Source organism: Canis aureus, chromosome 24 (genome assembly GCF_053574225.1).
Source record: "Canis aureus isolate CA01 chromosome 24, VMU_Caureus_v.1.0, whole genome shotgun sequence".
NCBI lineage: Eukaryota > Metazoa > Chordata > Mammalia > Carnivora > Canidae > Canis > Canis aureus.
This window is the reverse complement of record NC_135634.1, coordinates 9287754-9302168: the sequence shown is the minus strand read 5'-3', so window position 1 is coordinate 9302168 and position 14415 is coordinate 9287754. Positions and strand designations below refer to the sequence as shown.

General features: G+C 36.3%; 1 protein-coding gene across 1 annotated transcript in view; it reads left to right on the top strand.

The window, feature by feature from the left end:
• The first annotated feature begins 344 nt into the window (after positions 1–344).
• RXFP2 (relaxin family peptide receptor 2) overlaps positions 345–14415 on the top strand; it is a 50205-nt gene continuing 36134 nt past the window's right edge. The window contains exons 1-5 of the mRNA XM_077868186.1: positions 345–422; positions 5746–5892; positions 8339–8416; positions 11305–11410; positions 12254–12325. Of these exons, the coding sequence (XP_077724312.1) occupies positions 410–422; positions 5746–5892; positions 8339–8416; positions 11305–11410; positions 12254–12325 (416 nt within the window). The 5' untranslated portion in view covers positions 345–409. The remainder of the gene's footprint in view (positions 423–5745; positions 5893–8338; positions 8417–11304; positions 11411–12253; positions 12326–14415) is intronic.

Below are 14415 nucleotides of genomic sequence, written 5' to 3'. Positions count from 1 at the left end.
AGAAGTGGATTCTTCTCCACTTGGATGATTTTTCTGAGAACTTCAATTTTGAAGAGAGACAGGGGTCTCAGTTCTACTGTAGATATAGTAGGATTTGGGTTCACAGATTGCTTGGTTTGTTTGTTTGTTTTGAAGATGAGAGTTGGTTGAATAAGATTAACATTAATTTAAAATCTAGCAGAGAGACAGGGATATTAAAATAAGGAGACAAAGATAATAATTAACAGAGAGAGATTCTGAGAACATGAAGGTGAGTGGAATATAGAACATAGATGGACAACTTCAGCATGGGCAGGGAAAGAGAACTTTGTCTTCTGTGCATCATAAAGGAAGCACTCAGGGCATCAGCCTAAGACTGTGGGGCTTCTATGTGAAGCTTAACACCAGCTGTCTATGTGAATGGTGCCCCATGCTTGCATTAGGTACATCTGCCCGGGCACATGCAGCAGTCTTGTACATATGTAAATCTGTAAGTCAGTGGAACTAGAATTTGGGAGAATCACCATCAAGAGTAAGAATAGTTAGTGAAAGTCCTTGACACAGAGCAGTCAACAAATTGGGAGTGAATTAGAAGAGCAAGAGAAGGGAAAAGAGAGCCACCTTTTCTCCTTTCCACATTTCCCATGCTAAGTTTCCATCAGGTTTCACTCTTAAAAAACATTCCTTCTATGTTCCTCTTCCCTTGGTCTGCCACAGTGATCATTCTCCAAATTCCTTGCTTAGGCAGCTTTTAAGAAGAAGATAGTCTCTCAAACTCATGCAGAACAAGATAGGTATTTAAATACTAAAGACTATATTTTAACTTAAAAGAATTCATCCCTAAAGGTGAAATTTAAGCAGTTTATTGGTGAGTAGCAGAGATATTTTTAGAAGAGAAGTCATCCTGGTGCTTTTATATCCCTTATAACCCTTCCAGGGCCATGGCATTCAGTTCCATGATCCACACAAATGCACCCAGTCAAGGGAAATGTGGGGCTGAGATCTGTCCCTGCTGATGATGATATAGGCAAATTGAAGTTCCCTTTTTTTCTAAATTAAATCAACATGTATATTGAGCCTATACTGTCTTCCACCTAGTATGTCATCATTACCCCAAATCCATTTGTTCAAACTTTGTACAATTATCTGCAGAAGGAGATGGGGTGATAGTTTCTGCAGAACATCTGTGAATAGGATCCTGAGGGACTTTCACTAGCCTGAGATGACTAGTTTGTCCCAGAAGAGCATGGCAGATGTTGGGTGCTTAGAGGAATTCATTTAAGGTTGCAATCTGTGAAATGAGAAGGAGGCTGGTAAATGTATGAATAAACTCGATCTGAATCCTATACATACTGATCGATACTGTCAGGGAAGGGAGGACCAAACAGAGGTATAAAAGTATAAGATTTCCAGTTTAAAAAATAAACAAGAGACTAATTTCTCTCCACTCACCTTAACATAAAAATTTTTTAAGGAAGATTTTACTAATTATCTCAAACAAACAATAAATCATCCATCCCGCAAAGGTGGGCTTTTATGATGCTCATACTCTTTCTATAGGAGGGTTTCCAGAAGGTGGATTCAGTGAATGAGCTGGATTCACCTTTCCTTTGCATTGTGAATGGAGTTGCATTCAGACATCCTAGCACCTGAGCTTCAGGTGAGACTAGGCATTGTCTAACCTGTTGACCTAGCACATAGAAGGCACTCAGTTAACATTTCTGCATGTTAAATAAATGCTTCTTCTGGTGCTGCTCTTTAGAGTAAAGAGTGGCTGGCTCTTTAGTCAATGACAGAAGCTTCATCTGCATCTGAATTGAACTCCACTAGGAGTGGTGCATTCTGGGAAATGGCCTCATTAGCCAGTGTCCTCTATGTCTCCCTCTGGGACTATAGAGCTGTCATCTCTGGCATTAGTGTGGAGAGAATCTCAGCCAGAACACCAGGTTGGGGCGAAAAGGGCTTTCTTCACCTTCATGCAGGACTAGTGGTGGCAAAGAATCAGAGAAAACAAAGAGGGACTCGCACATCTCCATGGATTCTTAAACTGAGGACCTAAAAATGCATTTTCACCTGTTGTTTCCCAGTAACACGAGAAAGGTGTTGGCAGGCAGCAAAAAAATGTTCTTGGGCAGCAGTCCAGTTGGCCTCAAAAGGCTATCAAGGAGGCATTTAAAAAGCTCTTTGCACAGACATGTCCAGAATATTGACCAGAAGAGAGAAGAAGCCCTCACTGAGCAATTTTCTCTCACATGTTCAAACCTCCCCTCAGCTGTGTGTTTGGCAGGGATCCCATAGAAATCGCAGCAGAAGCTATCAAGATAGCTTTTATGTAGACATCCTCCATTTTAATAATCCCCAAGTTTCAATAAAAACTATCTCTTTCCACTTCTACAGATGGCAGGAAGACTAGATAGCAGAATATGCTTTCTACAGACAGCTACTGATTCTTTTTCAGTATGTACCAAACACAGAAGGAATTCTTAACTACTTTTAAGTTATATAATGACAGAAAAAATAATAAATGGAGTACTTAGAAAACTAAACAATATTTTGTTATTAAAAATATGTAAGCTTGCAAGTTTGGAAAGTTAAAATCTTGAAAAGAGCTCTTCTTCAGTTCTTTTCATTCCTAAATGACCCATTAGTCAATTCATTCATTAAAAATATTATTGAGCTCCAAATGAGTACCAGGAACTTGGACAATAGGGATTTAGGATACAGAGAGCAAGGGGTAGGGAATAGATTTCATTTATTTATTTTCCTTCCACATAAAATTTATACCTTGAGGATGTCTTCAGGAAAATGTCATTTTTGAGTGCAAATGGGAAATTATGAGAAATGCAGTTGATAAGTTCTGTTTGCACATGGTCTTTCCCTTCTCCTTCCCTCACTGTAACTTGCTAGATGTATTCCATTTCTCTTCCAGGGACAAAGAAATAAAGTTGATCCCTCTTGTCTGTGACAATTAATTACTTATCTTGCTTTGAATCTGCACTTGTGAGATGGGTATTTAATTGGGCCCAGCCTTCAAAGAACTCAAGGTTATCTTCATGGCAAACCCCACAAGGGAATACAATATATTACCTTCAAAATATCTTAGACACAGCCTTAGCTTTCTATTTTAAAACTGTCTTTACTCAAATGGTTAATCATTTCTTCTAGATCATTAAGAAAATATTATTATTATGAGGTTTTAAGGGCATTTTCATTTCTTTTTTTTATCATTTACAATCCCGTTAGCTTCAAAAGTGATTTGAGGCTGCTTAAAATAGAAACGATTTATGTCGCATAGCTTTTCAAATAGAAAAACATGAAGAAGTAGGGGAAGCTTTATTATAGTCCCTGTTACGTCTTTCTTAGAAGTCATATAAAAAATCCTGCAATGCTAAGGCACAGCAAGCTTTTGTTCTACATTAGAATTTCCTTCTGAAAGTCCTATTTTCCTGCCCTATGTTGAAATTGTCCTCATACTAACATTAACTGAGGATTTATCATGGGCCAAGCACTATCCAGTACTTCACAAGCATTAGCTTGTCTAGTTCCTGAACATATCATATAGGGTGTATTACCTGAACTTCATTTTAAATACAAGGAAACTAAGTTTGGAGCTTAAGTGGCTTGCTTGAAGTCTAGTGAATTGCAGAGAAAATTCCAATCCAGGCAGGTCTGATGGTCTCCAGAGTACTTCATCACTAGTGAATATTTATAAATAATGGGTCATATGCCATTTGTGGATCATGAGGTCAACTTAGTGGCTTGTGATCAAGTGAATAAGATAGAATAATAATGATCAGAGTATGTCCCACAAAGTAAAAGGCAAGTTATATTTCAAGAAATTTTGTTTTCAGTGTATGTCTGTTTTTATGCTGGATTGTGATATAAAATATATGTCTGTGAGTTGCTATCATAAAAAATTTCAAAGCTGCTGCACTAAGATATATTGACTCTCAGTCATTCATGTTCCAAATACAGGAGAACTGCTGGTTTTTAAAATAAATCTGCCCTCTACAGAAATGTTTACAAGAAAGAAGAGAGTTAAAAATCTATGACTCAGTATGCCTCTCCCTATGTGAATAGGCTTAACAAACTAACTCCCAGAACTGTGCAGTAGAATTTTCCTAAAATAGTCAGATCTGACTGGTCTTATATCAAGTTGCTAATAGTAAATCACTCATCTACCACTACAGCAATAACAGAACAAATATTTTTTGCTTTGGTAAGAACAAAAATCTAAAGGGTAGAAAAGCATCCAAGGGCCACCTTCTCCATCAAAGGAAGGTATAGCAGATGGAGCAGCAGCAGCTTCTGGAATAGAGTGTGCATTGGTCTGTCCAGCCATCCCCAAGAAAGACCAGGCTCTCGTGTGTGTGTGGGTGTTCATTATTTTTAAAAGGAAGTGAAAATTAGACAAATTGAGTATAAACAATTCAAAATATAATGTGTTTTCTAAGATGTTAAACTATTCTCTATGAACTTCCCGCCTACAAAAGACAATTTAGTTCTCATTATCCTCTTTCCCCATACAAATATTTGAATCATCCCCTGATCTCAGAGGTCCACTGATAACTACTGTGTTATGAAGATATCAATTAAAGCAGGAAGCTGCACTTCAAGGGGTGTCAGTCCTCTGTGAGGATGAATTCAAACTAGTCTTATTCAGGGAACATAGGAGAAGACAAGAGATGAATAGTAGCTAGGTTGAATGAAAAAATGAAGAAAGGAATATAACTAACTTTGATAAAATTACTCTGTGGATAGGATGACCAAAAACATTCCAGAAATTTATATGTAAAAGACATTCTTTGAGTTGTGAAAGCATACTTTCCAGAAAATAAAGAGATGTTTTTCGTAAATACCCTAGTAAAATTGTGGAAGTCATGTATATATTTTTAAAGGAATGCAAGGTGAAACTGCACAGAAATTGACCAAAAGGGAGCCATGCAACACACTCAGGCATGACTATCATTCATTTTCACTAACCGAAGGGAGCGAGGAGTGTTAGCAAGGTGCTCCTAATCGTGCCACTGAAGGTTGGCATCATGGCCAGGGGTTTCCTTGGGTTGGTGATAAGATGTTTTTTAACATAGCAGAAGGATAGAGAACAAGTCTTCTGTGACTTTCCAAATCAATTAGTTCATTTAACTTCCTTACACCTGAAACACAAAGGACAGTATCACCCATACATAAACTAGTTGAAGGATAACTGACATAAACCACTTGTGCAAATGGCCTGGGGCACAGTAAGCTCAATGAGTGTTAGATGCTATTACTTACTATTATTTCTCCTTATTCAAATGTGGCTCTAGATTTTTTCTAATTCACACTAAAACTGTCCTTTTGCATATATATTTTTATTATGTCACCTCAAATTCTTCTCATAAAAGAGTAATAAGTAAATAAATCCACCTATTTAATTCTGCTAGCTCATGGCTCTACCTTTCTATTTCCAACAGTGGACAGACAACCCTTTGATTTCACATGAAAGTAAGACAATTACTTTGGTTTTGTTTACTATTGCCTTCCTGAAATTAGTTCAAAATGAACCTTGATCCCATTGTTGGTATACCTGGTGTTAGACATGACCATGATTGTTTAGAATGTCATAATTAAGAATATTATTCAAAGAAATTGTGCACTATGAATAATGCCAGACAAATTCAACTCACAGGGTTCCTGTGAAAATTAAAAGGGATGCCAATGAAAAGAGTTTGTCCATATTAACACTTTCTATTACATGAGATTTGTGTCCCCTCTTTCACACAGATTTTCCACTGACTGAGGGTAGTACAATCACTCCTTTGTGCCAAAAAGGATACTTTCCCTGTGGGAATCTTACCAAGTGCTTACCCCGTGCTTTTCACTGTGATGGCGTGGATGACTGCGGGAATGGGGCTGATGAGGACAACTGTGGTGAGTCTCCTGCTCAGTTCCAGATGTGCACCTCCCCTGTGAACAGCCTCAAACTGCGTGGACCAAATAATAATTGTCATGAAAGGGAAGAGAGGAATTGTTATTCTATATGGAATCCTACTGTAACATGGATAATTGCTCCCCAATTTATTTGTGATGATGACCAGAATTGTCACAGGTAGAGGTTGTGTGAATCAGAAATACAAAACTGATAAAAATAGAAATCATATTTTGAAATCTACTTGGATGTCCACATTCTAATTTTTAAATGTCTTCCTATGACTGTTTTTTTTTTTTTTTTTTTTGGCTTGGTAATTTAGTTCAGCTGCAAGAATATCCATGAAGTGTGAATGGGCTCTGCCTAGAGAATTGATTGGTTGAGCAGACCTCTGCTGAATGCCCACAATGTGCCAGGTGCTATTCAACTCACCTGGACAGAGCAGGCTCAAGGGAGAGAAGGTCCTACCCTCATGAAGTTCACTTGGACCTGCGAACAAGGAGGACAATAAATCTGTACATAAATAAACCAGATGTATTTAAATATTAAGATTTATTTAAATACTAAAGTTTTCAGAGAGTGATAAGTGTCATAAAGAATAGAAAACAAAATAATGAAATAGAAAATGACCTGAAAGGAAGACTATTTTAAAGATGCAACCAGAGAAAACATCTCTGAGATGCTGACATTTGAATTAAGAACCAAACCATGAAAGGTTATGAAGGAACAGAGTTGCAGACAAAACAGCAAGTGCAAAGACCCTGAGGCTCAATGAAACATGAAAATGTATTTGTGGGTTGGAAAAGCCAGTATGGCTTGAGCAGAGTGAACAAGGGTATAGAAGGTAAAGAGGTAAGCAGAGGCCAGATCACCAAAAGTCTTACAGGCCATTTCAGACATGTATGTTGGGAAAGTATATATTGTCTAAAATAACCTGTATATTTTTACTTGAAGAAGTAAATGCCAGGTTGACATGTCTAGTCAATGAGTGAGTAGACACTAGAACCCAGATTTCCTGAATCCGAGAGAATCCTGTGTGTTTTCTACCACACAGAGCTGCCATTTTTTGGTACTGCCCAATTAGCAATCAAAGTGAGACAGCATTGTCCGGGAATGCCAGGCATCTGTCTCTAGAATCTGCTTTCCTGCCCCTGAGTATTCATGCATGGGTCCCCCTCATGGAAACTTCTGCCTTCACATCCTGTGAATCATTCATGCTTATCCTTAGGATGCAGTACAGGTCCCCTTCTCCCCTGAGAAGCTGGGCTTCCCTGGCCCCACTTCCCCACCCTGAAGCTCTCCCACCAGTCTAAGATAAACACCTTATCTCTCTGTTGCCATAGCATCCTGGCTGTAGCTGTATGGTCGTACTAAGGACTGCTTTGTCTTTTCACTGTACTTCTTTCACTAGACGTGAACTTCTTGAAAAGAGTTCTTCTTTTTGTGTTATTTGTCTCTGTGTCACCAGAGCCTAAAACAGTAGAGTATACAGTAGGTGCTCAATCATGGCTCAGTAATGAGGGCAGCTGTCTGGATGGCAATGGGCAAGTCAATCAAATTCTTGGCATTACCTTTTCACTGCATAGGAATCAGAGATCCTGCATGTTTATCTACCTATGAGGATGTTCTGAATGCAAATTAAAAATAATTCATGTGAAGGCATCAAATAGAATAATTTAAAAAACCATTGTGGGTATTAATAAGAAATAGAAACAAATTAAAGATTTCAGGGATCAAAGGGCACCTGTGGGCAACTATTTAAATTTACTTTTCTATTTGTATGAACTTCAGTATCATACATTATAATATGTATCTTGCCATTTTAATAGCATATATTAAGGTAATGATACTTCAAAATCAGACCTCCTTTTCAAAAAGAGTAAAATTTTCTTGCAGAAAAAGGAGAAGGAAATTTAGCAAATAAGCAGGTTATATCCTCTGACAAATTGAGAAAATATTATTCCATCTATAGGACTAGATAATCTTTATTATAAGGAACTTTGCTTTTGCTTTATTAAGGGCAGGTGACATATATTTTATTAGTCATTACATCTATCAAGTATGTATCTACATATACATATGCAGCAGTATGCATATGACAAAACAATTCAGATTGTATTTTCTTCTGAGGACTTCAAAATTAAGATGAAACATTTAAACTGTCAGCCTTAGAAACAAGTAATATTTTTCAAGATGGATATATGCATGTAAAACAATTATCTATTTCCATTATGCATTTTCTGATACATACATTTGAAATATTTATAACCGCAAAAAAGGGAAAAAATCTAGATCTTTGCCTAGCTTTTTCTCCCTTACCATCAATGTTATCATTCAATTACTTAAACAAATTTTAATTGATTTCATTATCAAATTTTTATACTTTTGTTTTGTAATTTGATATTTGATTTATAGAATAACTGACCCATATTCATCACCATTTCACAGGAGACACTAGTGGATGGGCGACTATATTTGGCACAGTCCATGGAAATGCTAATAATGTGGCATTAACACAGGAGTGCTGTAAGTGGTATTGATTCAAAGACTCAGTATCAGCTTTGCAAGCAACATGATTTGTGGTGCATGGATTTATATGGGTAGGGTGATAAATTCCGTTTAGAATTTCAATTTCAGTTCAATGTATTTCAGTGGTCAATTGATCTGTTGTCTGCTGTGGGACTGAAGAGTTGGAAGAAAACAGCATACTCCATTCATACTCATTTATGTATTAGCCTGTGATTGCAAGAATATAGAGATATTGAATAATTATGACAAATAATAAAGATCTTTTTCCCTTTCATTAATTTATTCAATAAAGATATTGAGTACCAACTACTTTCCAGCCCCCATGTTAAATACTGATAATGATAAGCAAGATGTGGCCTCAACTCACAAATACTACACACTGTAGCAGGAAAGACAAATCCTCATGGAAGCAGGGATGGTACAATACAATGCTAAGCTGGAGGATGATGTTTGCTCAAGGGAATGCGGAAGCCCATTGGAAGAAATGAAGGCTGTGCCAGGGGTGGGGAAAGATCCACAGAGAAAATGACTTTGAGATGGACCTAGAAAGTCCTGGGTGAGGGAAGAGGAGAAGATAACAGGATGAGCAGGAGAGTAAGATCTTCAAAACACTGGGATAGGAAGGTGCAGAGCACCTCCCAATTGCCTTTCCCAGTGGTTCTGAGTGCATGAGGCAGAAGAGCTGGAGCTGGACCTAGAAGATGAGGCCCACAAAGGGTTTTGGGGGCACACTTTGGACATTCGCCTCTATGCTGTAGGTAGAATCATGTCTTTATCTATACCTATATTACATACATGTATATAATGTATACGTAGACATAATTAGGTAGGTACATGTGCAATTATATACAAATACCATTATGAACATATAATGCATATATATTAAACACTATATTAGCATTATATTATGCACTTTATAATACCAGTTTATAATTACCACTTATATGCTTTATTATACATGCACAGTTATATCACATATAAAAATTAGAAATTAAAAAGATTAAAAATAAATATAACTGAAAGTTCTAATATTTTCTTCCTGAACTACAATAGATCATCTTGTACACATCCCCATTATGGAGATCACTGCTGTACACAGTGGGCAACCTCCAAAATTGTGGGCTTGTTTTCTTTTAATGAAGAGGAAGAAGCACATGATAAGAAGTGTTGGTGAGACTGGTTCTTCCACCAGAATTATAGCGAATGGATTAGAACAGTAGTTCTCAACCAATTGTCTGGAGACATTTGAGTTGTAATCACTTGTGGGTTGCTACTGGCATCTAGTGTGCAGAGGACAAGGATGCTGTTGAGCATTCTACCCTGCACAGGACAGCCCGCCACAATGGAAAATGAGCTGACCCAAATGTCAACTTGCCAAGGTTGAGGAGAGAGACTGGTGAAAGAGATACTGATCATAATGTTTCCTACAATACTTCAAAATAATACTCAGAATCTGAGCTCAGAAAATATTAATGGGAAAATTGAGACAGAGAGATGCAGGAAGCATTTCTGAAGAAGAATCCAGAGCTTGAGGGTATGATTGACTTGCAAGAGAGGGATCTATGTTAGCTTAGGCAACAGGTCCAGCTTGGACTACATGGAATTCTTTATTGGTAAATAAGAATTTCAAACCCCAGGTCTTCAATCTAATAATGTAACCACTATTTTTAATGTCAATAAACATTGAAGTAAGCATTTTGAACTTATCTTTAAGTTAAGATCTAAAGTTATCTTTATCTTATCTTTATAAGCATAAACTTATAAACAACATAGAATATTTTCCAGAGCTTTATACACTACAATGCATCTTTTGAATTAAGCAGGTACTCAATAACCAAAATTCAGTGAAACTGATTTTTTAAAAGTTTGGATAAAAGTGATTTAAAGGAAGCAATTAGAAAGAACATATAAAGACTTAAATAAGTAATAGTAAATACAAAAATTGGAAAACAATTCTCATATTCTTAGCTCCATCAAAACAAATACTTACAGGATCGGGGCAAAATCAAGTGTTTCATAAATATTGCTTCTCTCTCTCTCTCTTTCTCTCTCTCTCTCTCTCTTTCTCTCTCTCTCAAACACACACACATACACACACACACACACACACACACACACACACACAGATTGTCCCATGGGTCAACTTGGCCTGGTTTCTCCAAAGATTTCTCACTCCTTTTATATACCATTATCTTAATAATTATATAAATTTCTTCCCAGTAAATTTTCTGAAGTTTTTTCTTCTTCTGAATGTTTCTGACAGATGAATGGTTGGTTTTCCCACTTTTATAGCTTCTCTACAATTTTTATCTTCCACTATAACTTGAGAATAATGAAAAACAAAGAATCAAAAGAAGGAATCTGACTTGGTTGATTTCAATCAGGCCAATGGACGCTACAGCAGAACCTGCATCTCTCTCTTCTCCCAGCTCTAGAAATTTGAAAGATGAAAAGAATTAAATTTCATTTTAATCAACAAGAATTTATTGAGCAACCTCTTTGTGTCATTCAATCCAATTAAATTGACTCAATTAGACCCATTACAGATTTACTCCATCATACTCATGTTTTCATTAAGGGAACTTAATCTTGCTCCACTAGAGGCTTTTGTGCCATTTATACCTTTCTGTGGTTTCTTTCTAATCACTTATGAAGTGCCTCTGAAATGACCACTGGAAGCTAGAACTGAGATGAAGCACATTAGTCTCTATTTGACTAGGTGAGAATTTTTTTTTTTTGCTTTTATTATGGGCCTGAATTAGTGCACCAAAGATGTAAATGTTATACATTCAATGAAGAGAGAACAATGTTATTTATTAGAGATAAAGTCACAATGAAAGAAAGGTATTTTTTCCCCAGTGAAATACTACTCTTTTGCTCCTTAGTTCTAAATCAGTATCCACAACCCTGTGACTGCAAAGGAACTGAATTGGAATGTATAAATGCTGACTTAAGGGCTGTACCAGTGATTTCCAGCAATACGACATTACTGTGAGTAGAATTCACATCTTGATGATATTTGCCTGTACAGTCATATGGAAACCATGTGGTCTAATCTAACCTTCCCTTGTTCTGTTTTATGTTACTTGTATATTAGCAAAATAATAGAAGTTCCCTTTAAACTGCCAGCCATCAGAGAATTCCTCATGCTTCTTCTCCAGGGAAAACAGGTTTAAACACGGAGTGTTAGATTAGCCTGGATATCATTTAGCTCACAAAAGTCTGTGATCTGGAGTGTTTATTTCCAGTTACTTTCCGGCTTATTGTTTTTACTAAACTGCCAGTACTGGACAACTAAAATGAAAAAAAAAAAAAAAAAAGGAAGAGCACTAACTTATTCTATCTCATTTTAAATGGTGGTAATTGTCCAAGATTGAAAAGATATAAAAGATCTATGAAGCTGGCTGGCTGTATCATCACTGTGCAAGTTTTCCTGTACTTGGCAAAAGGTTTTGAGAGCCTCAAGATCTCATTCATTGGAGTATGATTGAGTTGATTAGGATTTTCCATTGGTTTGTGTGGGGTTTTTTGTTTTGTTTTGTTTGTGGTATTTTGTTAAATTACCCAGACAGTAAAGATGTTAAATCACCACAGACATTCCAGTCTATGATACTAACCAGTCAAACTTGTCAAATGTTTGCAAACTGCTTTAATTTGGCCTTATGGACTTCTCATCTCACACGAGGAAGTTCTCAGTTACTACAGTCATTTTCAAATGTGTATTAAGTAGCATGGAGTAGCATTGAATATCCTGTTTCCAAGTATGCACTTTCTAGGGAAAACTTTGGTTGGTCATTAAACCCATAATGAAGTCCGCTTTACCTGTTATTTCAGGTCTCTTAAGAAAAACAAAATTCACAGTCTTCCAGATAAAGTTTTCACCAAATACACACAACTTAAACAGATGTAAGTAGCTATTAAGTATTTTTATGAAGAAAGCCTTATGAAAACAAAATCCTGTTTTATTTAAGATGCCTTTTATCTTTAAGTAAAATGAAATATAAACTTGATAAACTTTATCATGAAATTTATTTTCCAAATGTAACTAAGATTAGGAAATTGAGCTTTGAAAACTAGCATATTATCTTTCCATTTCATAATTTAAAGTAGCTGAATTGGAGGCACCTGAGTGGCTCAGTCGGTTAAGCATCCGCCTTTGGCTCAAATCATGAGCCCCACTTGGAGCCCCACATCAGGCTCCTGGCTCAGCTTCTCCCTCTCCCCCTTGCTCTTGCTCTCTCTCTCACTCTCTCTCTCTTTCAAATAAATAAATAAAATTTTAAAAAATTATTTAAAGTAGCTGAATTGATTTTATTTAAATTATTTTTAGAGAACTAAATTGAAGTTGAGATCAGGCATCTCAATAAGAAAAAACATAGTTCCATGTTATTTTCCAAGATTATTTTGGAAAATGACCTTGTAGATTCAGAGGCACTAGATGAACTTTTTTAATTTAAAGAGGAATGTTAGTAAAGAATGATCAGATCATTTAAAACACATAATGATAGGATACAGACTATCTCCCAGGATAATAGGAACAAAATCATAATCTTAGTGAAATCAGTTATATTAGCATATTTGAGGAAAGAAAATATTAATAAATAGGGCATAGTAGGCAGTGAAGATATAGTAGTCAGTGAGAAACAAAGCACCAAGATGCTTCCAGTACCTTCCAAGAAAGAAAACCAGGATCTGGGAAATGTAATCCCCATAGACATCTCTACTGGGGACAACAGGGATGGATTGTTAATTTCCACCATAAACTTGCATGAACTATTTTTTTGATGGAGATTACCTTTGCTTTGATTCCCTGCTCACCAAACAACATTATGATGACTTCATTAACTTCCAAAATTATTCATACTGAGGTATTTGGTCAGTTATCTTGGATAGGGTATAAGAACATTCTTATTGGTGAAATTAGATACCTCCTCTTTAAATAAAGAAATTGAGAATATTCAACCTCTTGTGAATTTGGTTACTGTATGTCAGTTCCTCTGAGCCTAGTCACTCTGGGATATTGAAGAGATCAATTCTCTATACTTGCCAAGACAATCATTAGACTAGATTTAAAAATTAACAAGATAATGTTGTAAGGCCCCTTGGCAGTACAGTCATATTATTTTATCCTTCAGTCTTCAGCATAGAAAGTTTCTAGAAATGTAAAATATGTTAAAATGCAGAATGTAAAACATATTAAAAGGAATAAAAATAACCTAATCTTTTGCTGATCTTGGACAGACATATTTGGTTTGAAATGCCATCTACAATTCTATGCTGTTTATGAATTTAGGTATAGATTTTCTCATACAAGAAAAGAAGTCACTGAAGGAAGTCCATTAGTGAAGTGGAATCTTATGTGAACATAGATAATCATGCCTTGGTTTGATGATAGCCTTTGTAAATATCATCTTATATTTCTGTAAATACCATCCTGGAGCACGTGATCACGTTGACATCGTCACAAGTCACTCTGCACTGACTCTGGGTTTCCAGATTCCTCTAGAGAGGAAATCCTAACTATATTGCTGTTAATCTTACTGGAAATTCTTAGAATCACCACATGTTCATTCTATGAATCAATATTGTGCTTGCACTGCCTGAATAATGCTCAAGAGAGGAAAAATAACACCAGTGGAAAGGAAAGGGGCTCATGTTGTAGAGTACCTGTTTCAATTCTATTATCTAGAGTCACTGAAACTTTATTAATTTTTTAATTAAATTTTATTATCATTTCTGGGGCAACTAAAGTCTGCAGTGGTTAAATGATTTAACTAAGATCTACAACCAAGAAGTGGAAGAGCCAGAATTAGAGCCCCTATCTTCTGATGCCCAATCTAGTGTTTATTTTATAATAATCCGGAACTAAAGATGGAAAGAAATCATTCTAGCATCAGACTAAATAGTGACCTATCCCATACAGAACTCCCTTTTCTACAATTTGTCCTCTAATTTGGGACAAGTTGACTGGGGAAGGCAGAGAGATCACCGGAAGA